At 44.6% G+C, this 20,205-nt stretch overlaps 1 protein-coding gene across 7 annotated transcripts in view; it reads left to right on the top strand.

The window, feature by feature from the left end:
- PPP3CB (protein phosphatase 3 catalytic subunit beta) overlaps positions 1-20,205 on the top strand; it is an 81,699-nt gene that overhangs the window by 30,515 nt on the left and 30,979 nt on the right. For all 7 annotated transcript variants that reach the window (XM_040438772.1, XM_040438775.1, XM_040438776.1 and 4 more), the window contains exons 2-10: positions 3,949-4,149; positions 4,674-4,798; positions 7,989-8,100; positions 9,203-9,348; positions 15,297-15,436; positions 15,522-15,599; positions 15,701-15,795; positions 16,274-16,399; positions 17,515-17,592. In XM_040438772.1, coding sequence (XP_040294706.1) covers positions 3,949-4,149; positions 4,674-4,798; positions 7,989-8,100; positions 9,203-9,348; positions 15,297-15,436; positions 15,522-15,599; positions 15,701-15,795; positions 16,274-16,399; positions 17,515-17,592 — 1,101 coding nt within the window. The remainder of the gene's footprint in view (positions 1-3,948; positions 4,150-4,673; positions 4,799-7,988; positions 8,101-9,202; positions 9,349-15,296; positions 15,437-15,521; positions 15,600-15,700; positions 15,796-16,273; positions 16,400-17,514; positions 17,593-20,205) is intronic.

Genomic DNA, 20,205 nt, shown 5'->3' on the forward strand with positions numbered 1-20,205 from the left:
TAAGCAAACTGCTCTATCCCCAATTTCCCCATAGATCATGCATATTTGTGTTGGCTGTATTTCATTTTTTATAGCCATGGGAATGATGAGCAGAAAAGGGATGTTCTGCCTGACAAACATTTAATTCTTGGATCCTCTAAAAATGACCTAATGTGTATTGGGAGCCTAAACTGTATGGGCAACTGCAGTGCTACACCTCATCTGTACTGGTCCTGTTCCACCTTAGGTAGATGATACTTACTGATTCTGGGAAAAATCCATTTAATAAGGCCCAAATTATTGTATATATGGAATTATATTCCCCAGTAATTTATGGCGCTTGAGTTATACAGTAGATATTGTTATATCCATTTTTGTGGCAGCGACATGACAACCACTGTGGAGTTTTGACTGTCGTCTTGCTTTCTCAGACTCTTGAATAGCAAATCTGCTTAGTTTTGCAATGAACACTGTGGATGTATCGTGGCATCACTGAGCAGATTACATCCAGACAGTTGGAAAAGATGTGTAAGGCTACTTTCACACTTGCGTCAGAGTGATCCAGCAAGCAGTTCCGTCGCCGGAACTGCCTGCCGGATCAGGCAATCTGCATGCAAACGGACGGCACTAATACAATCTGCATGCAAACAGACGGCACTAATACAATCTGCATGCAAACGGACGGCACTAATACAATCTGCATGCAAACGGACGGCACTAATACAATCTGCATGCCAACGGACGGCACTAATACAATCTGCATGCCAACGGACGGCACTAATACAATCTGCATGCCAACGGACGGCACTAATACAATCTGCATGCCAACGGACGGCACTAATACAATCTGCATGCCAACGGACGGCACTAATACAATCTGCATGCCAACGGACGGCACTAATACAATCTGCATGCCAACGGACGGCACTAATACAATCTGCATGCCAACGGACGGCACTAATACAATCTGCATGCCAACGGACGGCACTAATACAATCTGCATGCCAACGGACGGCACTAATACAATCTGCATGCCAACGGACGGCACTAATACAATCTGCATGCCAACGGACGGCACTAATACAATCTGCATGCCAACGGACGGCACTAATACAATCTGCATGCCAACGGACGGCACTAATACAATCTGCATGCCAACGGACGGCACTAATACAATCTGCATGCCAACGGACGGCACTAATACAATCTGCATGCCAACGGACGGCACTAATACAATCTGCATGCCAACGGACGGCACTAATACAATCTGCATGCCAACGGACGGCACTAATACAATCTGCATGCCAACGGACGGCACTAATACAATCTGCATGCCAACGGACGGCACTAATACAATCTGCATGCCAACGGACGGCACTAATACAATCTGCATGCCAACGGACGGCACTAATACAATCTGCATGCAAACGGACGGCACTAATAAATTTTAATGTAAATTAATGCCTGATCCGGCATTCCGCCAACTGATCCGGAATTTTGGACGGAGAGAATACCACAGCATGCTGCGGTATTTCCTCCGTCTAAAATGCAATTCAGTGACTGAACTGAAGACATCCTGATGCATCCTGAACGGATTTCTCTCCATTCAGAATGCATTAGGATAAAACTGATCAGTTCTTTTCCAGTATAGAGCCCCTATGATGGAACTCAGTGCCGGAAAAGAAAAACGCTAGTGTGTAAGAATGGTGTAAACAGAGTTTAAACTGGTTATCCCAGAGTAAAACAGACCTCCCAGAGTGGCCGACCTGTGGTGGAGATCATATTTACCTGGTCCCCACTGCTGGGTTCACTTTCTGACCTTGCCTGGCCGCCTCTTCTATTTTCTAATGCGCTAAAATCAACATCTGTCGATGGGAGAGACATGTAACCGCTGCAGCCAATCACAGGTCGCAGCGGGGACCTGCTCCCCTTTCATCACAAACTGTTCACATAATAAGGAGGTCACCATCAGAGGCGGGGACCTGGTAAGTATGATCTCCATCTTGACTCTGCCACTCTGGGAGGTCTTTATTAGTCTAGGATAACCCTTCTAACTACTGTATGCCTGCCTTGTAGTTTTGTACCCATCTAAAATGGGCATCAAAATGGTAATTGTGAACTGACTTATTAAAGGGGTTCTCTCACTTCAGCAAATGGCATTTATCATGTACAGAAAGTACAAGGCACTTACTAATGTATTATTATCCATATTGCCTCCTTTGCCTGCTGGATTCAGTTTTCCATCGCATTATAAACGTCTTGTTTACAACCACCCTACAATCCATCAGCAGTGGCGGCTGTGCTTGCACACTATTGGAGGAAGCATCTTTTTCCAATAGTGTGCAAGCACGGCCGCCACTGCTGGACTGCAGGGTGGTTGTAAACATGGAAACAAGACGTTTATAATGTGATGGAAAACTGAATCCAGCAGGCAAAGGAGGCAATATGGATAATAACAATACATTAGTAAGTGCTTTGTACTTTCTGTACATGATAAATGCCATTTGCTGAAGTGAGACAACCCCTTTAAGGGGGTTGGCCAGTTTATTAGATGATTGACCTATCCTCCAGAATAGGTAATCAATATCAGATTGGTGGGGCTCCGATTCCCGGCACCCTCACCAATGGGTAGCGGCAGTTACACTCAGTCTGTTCCTTCCCTTTGAAGTGAATGGGATGGAGGAGCTGTAATGATACTGATCGCTGCTGAGAGTTGGACGGCAAGCAGGTAAACGACAAAGAAGGCAGCACTCGTACAAGTGCTGCCTTCTCTTCAACCAGCTGATCGGCGGGGATGCCGAGAGTTGGACCCCACCGATCTGATATTTATGACCTATCCTGAAGATAGGTCATCAATATAGGAAACTGGCCCATCCCTTTAAGTTAACTCTTTTACACGGGCAAATTTTTCTGCACTGGTGCAATGTGTGACATGAACACATTGCACCCGCACTGTATCCTGACCCATTCATTTCAATGGGGCTGTGTACATAAGCGATGTTTTTCACGCAACGCAGGCCCCATAGAAGTTAATAGGGCTGCGTGAAAATCGCAAGCAAGTGCGAATACAATGTGATTTTCGCGGATGGTTGCTAAGTAGATTGTTAATAAATAGGGATGAGCCCCGGGACCCCATTAAAGTCCATGGTTAAAATGGAAAATAATAGGATTCTTTAATACAGAATGCTTAGTAAAATGTCCATTGAGGGTTAAAAAACTAAAAAATAACTCGCCTCATCCACTTGATCGCACAGCCGGGATCATCTTCCTTCTTCAAGGTTTTTCTATCTTCATTCAGCAAGATCTGCGCTGACGTTACCACATGGTGAGCGCGATGACGTCAGCGCAGGTCCTGCAAGAAGAAGAAAGAAGACTATAATGGCTGCACGATCAAGTGGATGAGGTGAGTAATTTTTTAGTTTTTAACCCTCAATGGACATTTTACTAAGCATTCTGTATTAAAGAATGCTATTATTTTCCATTATAACCATGCTATAATGGAAAATAATAAAATCTACAGAACACCGAACTCAAACCCGAACTTCAGTGCAAAAGTCCGGGTTCGGTTCTGGGTACCAGCAGTCTTTTATCATGCGCGTGCAAAACGCATTAAAACGCTTTGCACTAGGGCGGGAGAAAAAACGGAGCAACGCAATCACAGACAAATTGCGTGTGAACTCGCATCGGTTTCCCTGAACCCGCCCGCATGTCCCTGTGGTTTTAAATCACCGGCCTGCAAACTGCAGTGCTGCCTCCTACGGAAAACAGTGGGAGGCAGACACCACGCGGTGTCCGTGCCAAAATTCTGCTGTGTGAAAGGGCCCTTACTACGTGAAGCTGCAGGCGGCTCCTCTTGCCATAGCATTGTATTTATGGTGTTTCTGTGTGTCTTCTGTTGGTAAGTTTAGGTTTAGTCCTGTGCTTTCTTGTGTTTTGTTAATTAGGTATTAACCCGTTTTCTTTTTGCAGCTGTCCCCTTCCCCCCAACACACCGATTAACGTCCGAAGAAGTATTTGATATTGATGGAAAACCCAGAGTGGACGTTTTGAAGAACCACTTAATAAAAGAAGGCCGGGTAGATGAAGAAATTGCACTTCGGATAATCAATGAAGGTGCTGCAATTTTAAGAAGAGAGAAGACAATGATAGAAGTTGAGGCGCCTATAACAGGTGAATGTGTTTTACTTCTACTGAACCGCAGGTACATGTAGTACTTTCTGCCAAATAGTTGCTGGGGTTATCCCTGGAATAATTAGTAATTTACTGTTAGATCATGCAAGATAATATTTTTTCTTTTTGGTTGGAATAGCTTGAAAACAATGCTCCTGTGTCTAGGTATTTTTGTTAGATACTTGTTATGGCCCCCTATTGATTGCCCCTCAGAACTTCCCTCTCCTATCAGAGGCAGTGATCACACGTGCTGCTTAGTAGCTCTGCCCCATCCCCCTGATCATCTTGTACACAGGTGGTGGAATTTATCCAAGACTGAGTGTGATATAAAGAGGATGCTTGGTGAGCACAAATGTGTTCTTTTTTTTTCTTTTTAAGATTTTAGTTTACATGGGCTTAAAACTGTGAAAGTGATTGAAAAAAATATATAATTTATTTTAGTAATGAATGGTCTGTTTGTCTGTAAAAAATGCAGTAGTTTCATATGTTTATGTTCAAACTGTTATTTTCTGCTCTTTCTCTAGTGTGCGGTGATATTCATGGGCAGTTCTTTGACTTAATGAAGTTGTTTGAGGTGGGAGGCTCACCCGCTAACACAAGATACCTCTTCTTGGGCGACTATGTAGACAGAGGATATTTTAGTATAGAGGTAAAATTCCGTTTTGATCTCAAAATGTGTTTTAATACGATTTTAGTATTGACATACATGTGATATTATAACATAGTTTATAAGGCTGAAAAAAAGAAATCTGTCCATCCAGTTCGGCCTGTTATCCTGCAAGTTGATCCAGAGGACGGCAAAAAAAAACTGTGAGGTAGAAGCCAATTTTCCCCACTTTCCCTACATTTCCTTCCTGACTCCAATCAGGCAATCAGAATAACTCCCTGGATCAGTGACCCATCTCTAGTAGCTATAGCCTGTAATATTATTACACTCCAGAAATACATCCAGGGACCTTGAATTCTTTTATTGTACTCACCATCACCACCTCCTCAGGCAGAGCGTTCGATAGTCTCACAGCTCTTAGGCCTCTTTCACACGGGCATCCCGGATTTGCTCCAGATGCGTTGTGGGAAACCTGCGCGAGTGCGCACGCAATTTCAGTCAGTTTTGATTGCGTTGCGTTGTTCAGTTTTTATCGCACGGGTGCAATGCGTTTTGCACGCGTGTGGTAGCCAGACCCAAACCCGGACTTCTACCATGAAGTTCGGGTTTGGGTTCGGTGTTGTGTAGATGTTACTATTATCCTTTATAACTTGGTTATAAGGGAAAATAATAGCATTCTTAATAAAGGATGCTTAGTAAAATGTTTCTTGAGGGGTTAAAAAATAAAATAAATTAACTCACCTCATCCACTTGATCGCGAAGCCAGCTTCTTTCTTCTTCTTTCAGGACCTGCAAAAGGACCTTTGACGTAATAGCGCTCACAACGTGATCAGCGTGGTGACGTCAGTGCAGGTCCTGCTGAATGAAGATAGAAGAATCTTCTATCTTCATTAAGCAGGATCTGCGCTGACATCACCGCGCTCACCACATGAGTCAAAGGTCCTTTCGCAGGTCCTCAAAGCAGAAGAAAGACGACTATGCCGGCTTCGCGATCAAGTGGATGAGGTGAGTCAATTTATTTTATTTTTTAACCCCTCAATTGACATTTTAGTAAGCATTCTGTATTAAGAATGCTATTATTTCCCCTTATAACCATGTTATAAGGGAAAATAATACAGTGATTTTACTTTATTGGGGTCCGGGGTTGCTCATCCCTATCATCTCCTAGCAACCATGCGTGAAAATTGCACCGCATCGGCACTTGCTTTGCGGATGCTTGCGATTTTCACGCAGCCCCATTCATTTCTATGGGGCCTGCGTTGCGTGAGAAACTGAGAATATAGAACACTTGTGCGTTGCATGAAAATCGCAGCATGATGTGTGAAAATCACCGCTCATCTGCACATCCCCATTAAAGTGAATGGGTCCGGATTCAGTGCAGGTGCAATGCGTTCACCTCACGCATTGCACCCGCGCAGAAAAGTCGCCCGTGTAAAAAGGGCCTTACAGTAAAGAATCCTCTTCTATGTTTGTGTACAAACCTTCTTTCCTCCAGACGCAGAGGATGTCCCCTTGTCACAGTCACAGTCCTGGGGATAACTAGATGATGGGATAGATCTCTGTACTGACCCCTGATATATTTATACATAGTTATTAGATCTCCCATCAGTCGTCTTTTTTCTACAGTGAATAACCCTAATTTTGATAATTTATTTAATTTGCCATGCCATCTGTAAGTGATACCTGCATCAAGTTTTACTCTCTGGTTGATCACTCTCTCGTATAGAAGGTCGGTCTTCTAGACGATGTAAGAATAATTATTGCTCACTGCCAAGTTTTAATTTATTTGAATGTCATTTTGAATATGTAATGAATGTGCTAGTAATGTTCCAGCAAGCATACAATGGAAAGTTTTGTTTTGTAGTCCTGCACTGCGGTTAGGTCAGGACCACTTAGCCACTTAAAGGGATTCTACACATTTTGATTACTGATGATCTATACATTGGATAGGTCATCAGCATCGGATCAGCAGGGGTCTGACACCTAGGACCCCCGTCGATCAGCTGTTTGAGGAGGCATCGGCGTTCACAGTAGCACTGCAGCCTTCTCGTTATTTCCTGCAGGTCAGTGACGTCAAGACTCCTGTCACTGGCCTGGATGAGCTCAGCCCAGTTCACTTCAGTGGTGCAGAGCCTCGCCCAGGCCAGTGATAATAGTTGGAATGTCACTGGGCCTGCGGGAAAAAGCAAGAAGGCAGTGGCACTACTGCGAGGGCTGCTGCCTTCTCAAACAGCTGATCAGCGGTGGTCTTGGGTGTCGGACCCCTGCCGATCAGATGCTGATGACCTATTCAAAGCATGGCTCATCAGTAATAAGCTACGAAACTCCTTTAAACTCCACATTGAAGTTGCCTTTAGCTTTAAATTGTCTTTCCTTTCTGAACAACCCACTATTTAACTGCAGCTCCACAGATTGCCCCCCCAGGGCTAGATATGATGTTTACCCCGGTGTATAAAGTAGGTTCCTATTAGGGAATATGTAAAATGGTTTTACAGTCTTGCATGAACAAGGCTTAAAGGGTATGTTCACCTTTATGAATCATTTTATTAATTGTTTAGATTATCTACATGAAAAGTTGAGTAACTTTACTTTACTTTACATCCTCTACTCAATTGAATTAAAGCCCATATTTTAGTCTACATCTATGTTAAGAATTCAGCATCATTGGAAATCGCAGGCAAGCTTATCAGACACAGACTTAGCAGCATACCTGAGCTCCCATAATGCGTTGGGACACTTTCATTTTCTTATAAAGAGCACAGGGAGTGCTATTGGGACTGAAGCTGTGGGTTATAATGCAGAATGTGACTCAGGATCAGTACAAGTGATGTAACTATGAACTTACTCAACCTTTTATGGACCCACCGTTTTCAAGATCTCTGTTTTCGCCCCAGTTTAATACTTCCAGAAGCTGAAAACCCCTAAAGACCCAAGTATTTGGTGCAATTGTGTCCAGGCAATTATCTGTGAGGTAAATATGCCAGACATATTGAGCGTTTACCGAATAGAATTGCAGCAAATTCTCAGAAATATTGGGTCTGCTGAATGTAAGACTGAAGCACAAAGTATGTTCTGAAGTCCCCTGACTATTCATTATACAGTGAGGACTTGAAAACCATGTTGGGTTTTGCAGGTGGTTCAGCAGTAATGATGCCATATGGGCTGCAGGTTCATAATTTATGAATAAAAAGTGATATTATAATTTTTTTTCCCTTCTTTTTGTCCCTGACAGTGTGTGTTATATTTATGGGTTCTGAAGATTCTGTACCCCAATACACTCTTTCTTTTGAGAGGCAATCATGAATGCAGGCACCTTACAGAATATTTCACTTTTAAACAAGAATGTAAGTAAGAACTCCCTTTCTTGTCATGTAAGATATTATCTAGAATGCATTAATTTTCACTCATTGACAAAAAAAAACAAAAACGCTCCCAAGATAGAAATGTCAGATTGCTTCAAAACACAGCAGTTATGTCTCAGGCAGATATGTAAATGGGCTCCTGCTTCTGCCTGCTCCGCTAAGCTAAGAGCTGCCATGCAGTCCTCTTACTGTAGCTTAGCGGAACAGGAGCCCGCTCCGCTCCACTAATCCTGGCATAGTACATGGGTACATGGTACCCATGTGCTATGCCAGGAGTTAGTAATCCTCCGGGGGGTACAGGCAGGAGCAGCAATATGCGCTCTTGCCTGTACTCCCTGCGCTGCTGCGGCCCCATTCATAAATTTCCTAGTCCGCACTCCGTTCACCGCTGAGCTGTCAGCTGTTCACACAGAACCAAGTTTTAGGCACACAGTGAATGGAGCGCTTTAGGGAGGAAAAAGTATACTAAAAATACAAAATAAATTTATGACGTATATTAGAAAAAGTTTTTAAGGACATATTAAAATTTTACACAAAGGTTTAGTTGCTCTTAAATGATTACCTACAACATATGGTCTATGGCACCTTTCATTGTGCCACTGATTCAACATACATGGCATGTGCTTTAATGAAGAACGACAGGACTCAGTGTAAGGCCTCATGCACTCGGCCGTAGATGTTTTTGCAGTGCGCAATTTGCGGATCTGCAAAACACAGGTGCCGTGCCATGTATATTCTGTATTTTGCGGAACAGTACGTCCTGCTCTCTGCAAAACGGACAAGAAAGGACATGTTGTCCACATATTTTGTAGCCCCCATTGAAGTGAATGGGTCTGCGTCCAGTCCACAAAAAAGGTGGTTACAGATTTCCTATAAGGATACGTCTACACTGATTTTTGGTGTGCCCAAAGATCACATTGTAGCGGGGCTGCCATAGGATTGAACAGTCTTGCAGTGTGACTCGCACATTTGCTGTGACCATGACACATGAGTCATGCAAAAAATCCAGTAGTGTTTAAATTAATTGAAGTTATGGAAACCTTGGTGTTATTCCTCAATCTTGTGTTTTGACTTTTGTTTTCAGGTAAAATAAAATATTCAGAAAGGGTTTATGAAGCCTGTATGGAAGCATTTGATTGTCTTCCCTTAGCTGCACTTTTAAACCAACAATTTCTTTGTGTCCATGGAGGACTGTCTCCAGAAATACACACGTTAGATGACATTAAACGAGTGAGTATATTCGTAAGCTTTAAATATTGTATTCTCTATTCCTGAGTAAGGCCGCATTCACACAATCGTGGGACAGTCGTGCCTGTTTTGCAGACTGCACACTGCCAAGCTGTCTGTGTAGAGGCGCAGACCCGGAAACACACTGAAGGGCTTCCATGTGCTACAGAGTCTGTGCCTTCACATCCCAAAAGATAGGACATGTCCTATCTTCGGCCGTATAATGCGGATTACGGGCCCATTGAATTCAATGTGTCTGCACTGCAATGCGGAGGGCACACGACTGGTGCCCGTATTTTGTGTGTTTATGGTCTGCAAACCGGGCACGGCCATCCCACAGTCATGTGAATGCAGATTAAATGTATGAATGTAAGTACAGTATGTATCACTGCAGAAGCTATAGATATACCGTATATTAAAGGGATTCTGTCGCCTCTTTTTACCCTATAGAGATGCGGACATGCACGGCTAGCTCGCCGCTAGCATGTCCGCAATATACCTGTCCCATATGTCTGAGTGCTTTTATTGAGTGTAAAAAATTATTTTATATATATATATCCCAAGGGGCTGTACTAACCGTTCTGGAGCCCAGCCACGCTACCCTGTGAAGGAGCCCAGCACATGTATCCAGGAATCTCCTCCTTGCTCACAAAGTCAGATCGCCGTAATCTCGCGATGCGCAGTGCCGGCATAGTGTTCCTTCACTGTGCTGGCCTCATCCTCAGGGAAGGAACTGCGCGAGCTCGCGGCGATCTGACTTTGTGAGCAAGGAGGAGATTCGGGGATACAGGCGGTGCTGGGATCCTTCACAGGGGGGCATGGCTGGGCTCCAGAACGGAACAGCACCTCCAGAGACAATCGCAGGTGCAAGCTACCCGGCAATAATACAGCAAACAAAATAAAGTAGCAGCACACTACTAAATGCACTAAGACTGGGTGAACAGGTGAATGTGTGAACAGGGTCAAATACATGACGCCAATACTTATTAATAAGCAGTGAAGAAGCTCTTAGCACATATTATTGATCAAAAATATGTCGGGCCCATATGTTGGAACTTGGCACTCCCCGCCCATCCCCCACCCCTTGGTGCTTTTAAAGGGATTCTGTCACCAGGTTTCATCCCTGTCAGCTAAACATATGCTGATGTTCAGGGCCTCATCAGGATTCCTAATGTGGGCTTCTAAATGTGATCCGTAGCCTTATTTTGCTAAAAAAACAGGTTTTACTAACCTGTCACTCAAAGAAATAAGGTGCCCAAGGGGATGTCAAGGGATGCAAGGTGCCGGCTGCACCCACCGCCGTTCGTGCCCAGCGCCGCCTTTCCAGACTTCTGCACTGCCTCCTATAATCCTCTGTGCCGCCTCTCGCTCTCCCTCCCTCCTCCTGTAAGATATCGCGCCAGAGTGCAGGTCATACCTGGGTTGAGCGAAGTGCCGGCGCATGCACACTTCGCTTTAAGAAGCCAAATCGAGAAGTCTGCACGGGCGCATTGTGCAGAGCCCTGTGCGCACGCGCGAGATCTTACAGCAGCAGCAGGAGGGGGGGAGGGAGGGAGAGCGAGAGGCGGCACAGAGGATTAGGAGGCGATGCAGAAGTCTGGAAAGGCGGCGCTGGGCACGAACGGCGGCAGGTGCGGCCGGCACCTTGCATCCCTTGACATCCCCTTGGGCACCTTATTTCTTTGAGTGACAGGTTAGTAAAACCAGTTTTTTAGCAAAATAAGGCTACGGATCACATTTAGAAGCCCACATTAGGAATCCTGATGAGGCCCTGAACATCAGCATATGTTTAGCTGACAGGGGTGAAACCTGGTGACAGAATCCCTTTAATCACAGCAACAATGGAGCTGGACACTCCATGTTAGAGTAGGTCCCATCTGATAAGAAGCTACCTTGTCGTCTGGTAGATGGGCCCGACATATTTTTGATCATGCGCTAAGAGCTTCTTCACTGCTTATTAGTAAGTATTGGCGTCATCTATTTGACCCTGTTCACACATTCACCTGTTCACCCAGTCTTAGTGCATTTAGTAGTGTGCTGCTACTTTATTTTGTTTGATATATATAATATGAATTCCGGCAGCACTCACTTTAGAGATTATCCAGTGCAAGCGTCTCGCCTTTGACAACAGGCTTGTATATTCATAGAAAATCAACGCAGCACTCTTCTTGTAAAAAACGCAGTGTCTTTATTCATACATGTGACACAAAATAGGCAACGTTTCAATCACCTTCCGGGATCCTTCTTGGCTTGTGTGAATAAAGACACTGCGTTTTTTACAAGAAGAGTGCTGCGTTGATTTTCTATGAATAAATATATATATATAATCATTTTTTACACTCCATAAAAGCACTCAGAGATATGGGACAGGTATATTGTGGACATGCTAGCGGCGATCTAGCCGTGCATGTCCGCATCTCTATAGGGTAAAAAGAGGTGACCGAATCCCTTTAAAGAGCCGAGAAATGTTGTCTCTAAGCTACCTAGCAAAAAATGTTACATGCTGGTCACTATGAAATTCCAAAATGCCCTACAGGGCTGTTTTCTTGGATTTGCTCTCCTGCCGTTTTTTTTCCTCATACTTAGGCCTCTTTCACACGACCGTTGTGTGCACCCGTGGCCGTTGTGCCGTTTTCCGTTTTTTTTCGCGGACCCCATGACTTTCAATGGGTCCGTGGAAAAAACTGAAAATGCACCGTTTTGCAGCCGCATCCGAGATCCGTGTTTCCTGGCCGTGAAAAAAATATGACCTGTCCTATTTTTTTCACGGCCAACGGTTCACGGACCCATTCAAGTCAATGGGTCCGTGGAAGAACACGGATGCACACAAGATTGGCATCCGTGTCCGTGATCCGTGGCCGTAGGTTACTTTTTATACAGACGGATCCGAAGATCCGTCTGCATAAAAGCTTTTTCATAGCTGAGTTTTCACTTCGTGAAAACTCAGAACCGACAGTATATTCTAACACAGAAGCGTTCCCATGGTGATGGGGACGCTTCTAGTTAGAATACACTACAAACTGTGTACAAGACTGCCCCCTGCTGCCTGGCAGCAACCGATCTCTTAATTGTACTATCATATCCCCCTGTAAGAGATCAGGGCTGCCAGGCAGCAGGGGGCAGACCCTCCCCCCCTCCCCAGTTTGAATATCATTGGTGGCCAGTGCGGCCCCCCCCTCCCTCTATTGTAATAATAGGTTGGTGGCCAGTGCGCCCCCCCCCCCTCCCTCTATTGTAATTATTAGTTGGTGGCACAGTGTGGGGCTCCGATCGGTAACCATGGCAACCAGGACGCTACTACAGTCCTGGTTGCCATGGTTACTTAGCAATAGTACAATAGTAGAAGATTTATACTTACCTGCTGGTGGCTGCTGCGATGTTCGTGTCCGGCCGGGAGCTCCACCTACTGGTAAGTGACAGGGTCTGTGCGGCGCATTGCTAAATGAACTGTCACTTACCAGTAGGAGGAGCTCCCGGCCGGACACGAACATCGCAGCTCCCAGGTAAGTATGAATCTTTTACTATTGTACTATTGCTAGTAACCCGCTGCCACCAATGATCGGGGGGGGAGATGGGAGGCCGCACACTGGCCACCAATGTTGTTAATGCTATAGAGGGAGGAGGGGCTGATGGGGGGCGCACACTGTGCCACCAACGATTTATTACAATAGAGGGAGGAAGGGGGGGGGGGGGGGGCGGCGCAGCGCACACTGTGCCACCAACGATTTATTACAATAGAGGGAGGGGGGGTGGGTGGGCGCACACTGTGCCACCAACGAATTATTACAATAGAGGGAGGAAGGGGGGGGGGGCGCACTGGCCACCAATGATATTCAAACTGGGGAGGGGGGGGGGGGGGTCTGCCCCCTGCTGCCTGGCAGCCCTGATCTCTTACAGGGGGATATGATAGTACAATTAACCCCTTCAGGTGCGGCACCTGAGGGGTTAATTGTGCTGATCACGGCCCCCTGTAAGAGATCGGATACTGCTAGGCAGCAGGGGGCAGTCATGTACACAGTTTGTAGTATATTCTAACTAGAAGCGTCCCCATCACCATGGGAACGCCTCTGTGTTAGAATATACTGTCGGAAATGAGGTTTCACGATCTAACTCATATCCGACAGTATATTCTAACATAGAGGCGTTCCCATGGTGATGGGGACGCTTCAAGTTAAAATATACCATCGGATTGGAGAAAACTCCGATCCGATGGTATAAAAGGGACTCCAGACTTTACATTGAAAGTCAATGGGGACGGATCCGTTTGAAATGGCACCATATTGTGTCAACGTCAAACGGATCCGTCCCCTTTGACTTGCATTGTAATTCAGGACGGATCCGTTTGGCTCCGCACGGCCAGGCGGACACCAAAACGACTTTTTTTTCATGTCCGAGGATCCTCCAAAAAACAAGGAAGACCCACGGACGAAAAAACGGTCACGGATCACGGAAAAACGGGACCCCGTTTTGCGGACCGTGAAAATATACTGTCGTGTGCAATAAGCCTTATGCATATAGAGTTCACTATAGAAAAAAAAATGTGTAGCTAAAAAAGCACACCAAACCTGACAAAAATACATGACTTTCATAGTTTATCTTACAAACTAAAAAACACCTTGATAAAATGTAGCAATTTGTCATTTTTCTACTTATTTGCCGTTTTAGTATGCGTGTTTATTTTTTCTTGGTGCTTTGTTTTTTCTGAAAACATGCCAGCTTCAGATTGTCAGCTGAAACTTAAAGGCGCTATCCAATACTAAAAAAATGCACCCCATATGCTGGGGCCCTCACAGGGAATACACTTACCCTGCTCCCTGCGCCTCTCCCTGATCCTCGCACCGCCGCTGTTGCTTCTCCCCATGCCCGGATGAAAACATCCGCTGGTGGGGAGGGGGGGGTTGGGGTTCCCGTCCCCGCCTGCCATTGGCTGCTCCCCAACATGACACCGGATGTTTTCATCCAGGCACAGGGAGAAGCAGCGGTGTGGGGACCAGGAGCGGGGTAAGTATATTCCCTGTGAGGGGCCCGGCATATAGGGGGGGCAGTTTTTAGTATTGGATAACCCCTTTAATGAGAAATCCGAAATGCAGGACACAAGGTTTTTTGTTTTTTCCCTCTACTGGCTTTCTTTTCCTTAATTGTTGCCATTTCTTTGTCTCTGAAATATTTTTTTTTAAAGATACATGTTAAAGCAATGGTGTTTTTTCTGTGTTTATTCTGTTTATTTTCTCAGTCAGCACCTCTTCCAAATAGGAAAGAGCAACAGAAAAGAAAGCTTCAGCTCTCCAGTATACACGAGGAGAACTTTAGTCCACAAACATGCCTCTTTTTTATTTCGAGAAGGTCTTCTCATGTCCTTACACAGGCCATTTCAACAATGCTTAAAGTCTTTGAAATGGCGCTGTACTTTCAGCAAACTTTCTGAGGCATTCCGTTATACAATTGCCTTATGGTCCGTGCTAACGGAATCCATAACACAATTCTGCTTTTACCACTAAACTAAGCGTGAACGAATTTCAAAATATGAAATTTGCTCATCTCTACTTCTGACAAATCAAGTAGTGCCACTTTAAGGTTTAGATAGCATTTCTTGAGGACAAGATAAAAACATATTTAATTTGCAGTGCAAAAGTTGGACCCTTGCTTGTGTAATTTCCGTTCAACATCTTACTGACATGCGACGCTCGTGTGGCGGGTGGATGCAGGGACAGTATGGCGCAGGACCAGGAGCTGACTAACAAGCCAGTAAAATGACAAGTAAAATGAAAACTAATGAACGTTAGTGCCAACATGCCCGCCCGGTGTGTAAGAAATGACATCCTTTAAGCTTGTATTTACCCCAAGCCATGTAGTCTATGGACCCTGACAATGTGTAATTGATCAATAATAATTTAATTGAAGAATTAATGCTTGATGTATTGTAACAAGCATGCATTCTGCTCTGGTTGTAGTTAGACCGGTTCAAAGAACCTCCAGCTTTTGGCCCTATGTGTGACTTGTTGTGGTCAGACCCTTCAGAAGATTTTGGTAACGAGAAGTCACAAGAACACTTCAGTCATAACACAGTCAGAGGATGCTCTTACTTTTATAGGTACGTGACCACTTTAAAATGTCTGAAGACTGCACAAGCTGAACTGCATATCATACTGAGGTATCTCTATGCTTATTGCTTCCAGTTACCCAGCCGTTTGTGAGTTTTTGCTGACTAACAACCTGCTGTCAATCATCAGAGCGCACGAAGCACAAGATGCTGGGTAAGACTACAATGCCATATATTGGGGGGGGGGGGGTTATTGATGTATTGGTCATTTCTTTTAAATCTCTTTTTTTATTTATGTATTTATTTTTACTGCAGTTATCGAATGTACAGAAAAAGTCAGACTACGGGGTTTCCTTCTTTAATAACGATATTCTCAGCTCCTAACTACTTAGATGTCTATAATAATAAAGGTACGCTTATATATTTCTACATTGATTTTAGTAATATGTACAATTTTTCAAATGGTCTTGGGGTCCTTTCAGACGTCCGTATGTGTTTTGCGAATCTGCAAAACACGGACACCGGCAATGCACGTTCCGCTCTCATAGAAAATGCCTTTTCTTGTCCGAAAGTGCGGATGCGGACAGCACATTCTGGCCCCATTGAAAATGAATGGGTCCGCACCGATTTCCCAAAATTGCGGACCCATTTTGCGGACGTGTAAATGGACTTTTAATGAGAGAAAAAAAGATAAGTGTCTTCATCAGCGCATCAGTTGATCCAGCATTATGTAGTGGCATTTGCTCCAAATATAGCTTTTATATATTTTTTCCTCTATTGCTGGTTCCTGTCTGACCAATTAATGATAAAAATCTAAAATTTTAATGCTTTTTATGGTTAATTTTTAGGGGGTTACTGCCTCTAATGATTTTCCCACTCGCATTACAGCTGCTGTATTAAAATATGAAAATAATGTGATGAATATCCGACAGTTCAACTGCTCACCACACCCGTACTGGCTGCCGAACTTTATGGATGTCTTCACTTGGTCCTTGCCATTTGTGGGTGAAAAAGGTACAGTGCTGATTTATGCATTAAAAATCAAGTTTTTAACATTTGTGTGGGACATGATGTTCTTGCCCTCCTTCCTCGACATCATTATGTACCAAGCCCCGTCTGGCCTGTTTTTTAAATCTTTATTTTTTTTATATATATAACTGTCCTGGCCTTCTGCATGTTCATAGTCATTGCGACTGATTCACTGCAAATGGTAACTCTCAAGATACTGTGGCATTCGCTTGGCACTGTTTGCATAAGAGAAAATGAATGACCATGAACGGTTGATTAGTAATCTTGTCATGACTTCTTAGGCTACTTTCACACTGCCGTTTCAGGGTCCGCCTGTGAGATCCGTTTCAAGGCTCTCACAAGCGGCCCGAAAAAGGATCAGTTTGGCCCCAATGCATTCTGAATGGATGCGGATCCATTCAGAATGCATCAGTTTGGCTCCGCTCCGCCTCCATTCCGTTCTGGAGGCGGACACTAAAACGCTGCTTGCAGCGTTTCGGTGTCCGCCTGGCGGTGCGGAGCCAAACGGATCCGTCCTGACCTACAATGAAAGTCAATAGGGACGGATCAGTTTACATTGACACAAATATGGTGCAATTGTAAACGGATCCGTCCCCCATTGACTTTCAATGTAAAATCAGGACAGATCCGTTTGACTTCACTTAGACTTAGACTTTTTTTGACTAAGTGTATGCAGACGGATCCGTACTGAACGGATACAATAGTTTGCATTTATAGGTGCGGATCCGTCTGTGCAGATACCAGACGGATCCGCACCTAGCGCAGGTGTGAAAGTAGCCTTATAACTGCCATTCCTTGGTTATTCCTTCTGGAGATTTATTAATAAATTGACAACTGATTGTTACTCTTGCCATTGTCAAAGGGGTGTGTCTCTGCCGTCTGTCATTGTCAACACGTAGTGGTTGCGTAGTGTCCGACTGTAGGGACACACCCCCTTTTGACAACTGTATGGGTAATATCCAGTTGTCAATTTGTTGATTTCTTGGAGGAATAATTGAAGTGCACAAAGCAGAGTTCATCACAATAAAACAACGTTGACATAATGTATTAAAAGCTTCCTTTACTACTTAGGCAGTTTACATTTTATCCTCTTTCAACAGTAACAGAGATGCTTGTGAATGTTCTGAGTATTTGCTCAGATGATGAGTTAATGACTGAAGGAGAAGACCAATTTGACGGTAGGAACTTTGTCATATTCCTAGTTGATTATTTATTTAACTTTTTTTTTAAAGGAGCCTTTCTGTCTTGTGTTGCAAATTCTCATCATATAAAACAAAACTGTAACCATGAAAAAAGGGCGTCCCTGATGATCACAGTAGCATTTACTGAAGTGCAGGTGGAGTTTGCCTGGAGCCTAACATTTCAAGCCAATAGAAAATCATGAGACATTCATTCTCTGGTGTCTTTGTGTCCGTTTGTGAATGTGAATAGAATGAAAACTTCGGTTGAAGAGAGAATTTCCAAAAACATGTCATTTAGTTATATCAGAATATCACCGCATTGGGAGTATGTGATCTGAGAATTCTTTACACTGTAAACGAGCAGACTCCATTTCATTTTATGATAGGTGGGGGTCTAACCTCTGGGACCTTCACCCATTCTGAGAATGACAGGACACAGCGCGAGTTTACCGCTCCATCAGGTGGCTGGGTCCTAGCTGTGCAGGGAAAAACAGGGAGCATCATAAAGTGATGGCGTGTTTTGGCGTTAACATGCAAGGGTTTTTGTTAAAAAGGTTTTCTGACATTTTAATACTGATGACTTATCCTCAGGATAGGTCATTAGTATCTGATCCTGGGGGTCCTACACCCGGGACCCCCGCGAATCAGCTGTTCGGTAGTGTCGTGGCCTACTCTGCTTTTCATTTCTCCCATACCACCAGACCCGATGACAGGCACGGTGGAGGAGTAGGCATACTACTTTCTCCACAGTGCACATTTCAGGTCATTCCCCTCTTTTGAGGTTCACACCATTAGACTCTTCCATCCATTTTCCCTGAGAGTTGCAGTTGTCTATCGTTCCCCCAGGCTCCCCCCACCAATTTCTGGATCACTTTGCAGCTTGCCTTCCTCACTTGCTATCTTCTGAATCACCAACTCTTGTTATGGGTGTTTTTAATATCCCCATTGATGATAATATCTCCCCATCAGCCACTCTCTTTCTTTCTTTCTTTCTTTCTTTCTTTCTTTCACCTCCTCTCTTGGCCTATCACAATTACTTCCTCTGCCACTCATGAACAGGGCAATATACTTGATCTAGTCTTCTTCCGTCATTGCTCAGTCTCAAACTTTAGTAACTTATCCTTCCCACTTTCTGACCATCTTCTTTCATTTACCATAAAGACCTCTCACTTTTCTCATGGCAATCCTACTTTTCACACTTACAGAAACCTACACAACATTAAACACCAGCAACTTATTAACACCCTACAATTAGCTCTTACCCCAATAACTTCCCTCCCGGTCCAGACTTGGCTGCCAATCATTACAACCAGACCCTCAAAACCACCGTAGATGAAGTTGCCCAGATATCAATCTGTCCCTCCCAACATAGAACATGGCAACCCTGGTTCACATCTGAAACACGTTTTCTCCAGCGCTGCTCCAGATGTGCAGAACGCTTATGGAGAAAATCGTGAATATCAGCAGACTTCCTCCACTATAAAGTTTTATGCTCAAAACCTACAATTCGGCTCTCAACATTGCCAAACAAAAGTACTTCACCTCTCTCATCTCCTCTCTCAAATAACCCAAAACAACTCTGACACTTTTCATTCCCTTCTAAGCCCTAAAGTTCCCAAACCTGTCGCTGACCTCTGCGCTGATGGCATGGCCACTTACTTCAGAGACAAGATTGGCAGTATCCGGCAGGAAGTAATCTCCCAGTGCCCAAATAATTTCAATCCTCCTTCCTCCCATTCCTCCACATGCTCTCTCACCTCTTTTGACCCTATAACAGAGGAAGAAGTCTCCAGGCTTCTCTATTCTTCTCGACCCACGACCTGTAGCAGTGATCCTATTCCATCACACCTCCTCCATTCCCTCTCCCCGGCTGTCATCACTCACCTAACTACAATTTTTAACCTCTCTCTCTTCTGGTATCTTTCCCTCCTCTTTCAAACACTGTATTATCACCCCACTACTAAAGAAACCATCTATTGACCCGACCTGTGCTGCTAACTACCGACCTGTTTTTAACCTCCCCTTCATCCCTAAACTCCTTGAACGTCTTGTCTACTCTCGCTTAATTGGCTATCTCTTTGCAAACTCTCTTCTTGACCCCTTACAATTAGGGTTGGCTTTTATGCCAGTATCGATTTGGTACCGGGATGTTCATTTTTTCGATACTAGGCTGCGCTACTGCACAGTCTAGTATCTCCTCTTATGAGAGAACATGGCGCTCGGCTCGTGCTATGTTCTATCCGGCCAGACAGTGGAGAAGGAGGCAGGGAATCCCTCCCTCCTATGACACGGCCGCCACTGAGCCCAATGAGGTAAGCAGGCTCTGAAGCTGCCCGCACCACTGCCACCAATGAATGTGTGGCTAATTAAAGCAGGAGGCGGGACGGGGGAGGTAATAAACTGATGCGCCGTCTGAGCTAGTGAGCTCAGCGAACGGCAGCCTCCTCCTCCTGAGTGGTTTGTGTCCTCCCCAGCATCAGCCCGAGCCCCAGAGTCAAGCAGCCAGCATAGCAGGTACCCGGCCTGGCCACTGCGCCACCAATGATAATTAACCTTTAATACAGATACAGGAGGCGGGTGCCAGCGGCAGAATCACATAGCCGGCACCTG

The sequence above is a fragment of the Bufo bufo genome, chromosome 6 (genome assembly GCF_905171765.1).
Source record: "Bufo bufo chromosome 6, aBufBuf1.1, whole genome shotgun sequence".
NCBI classification, from domain to species: Eukaryota; Metazoa; Chordata; class Amphibia; order Anura; family Bufonidae; genus Bufo; species Bufo bufo.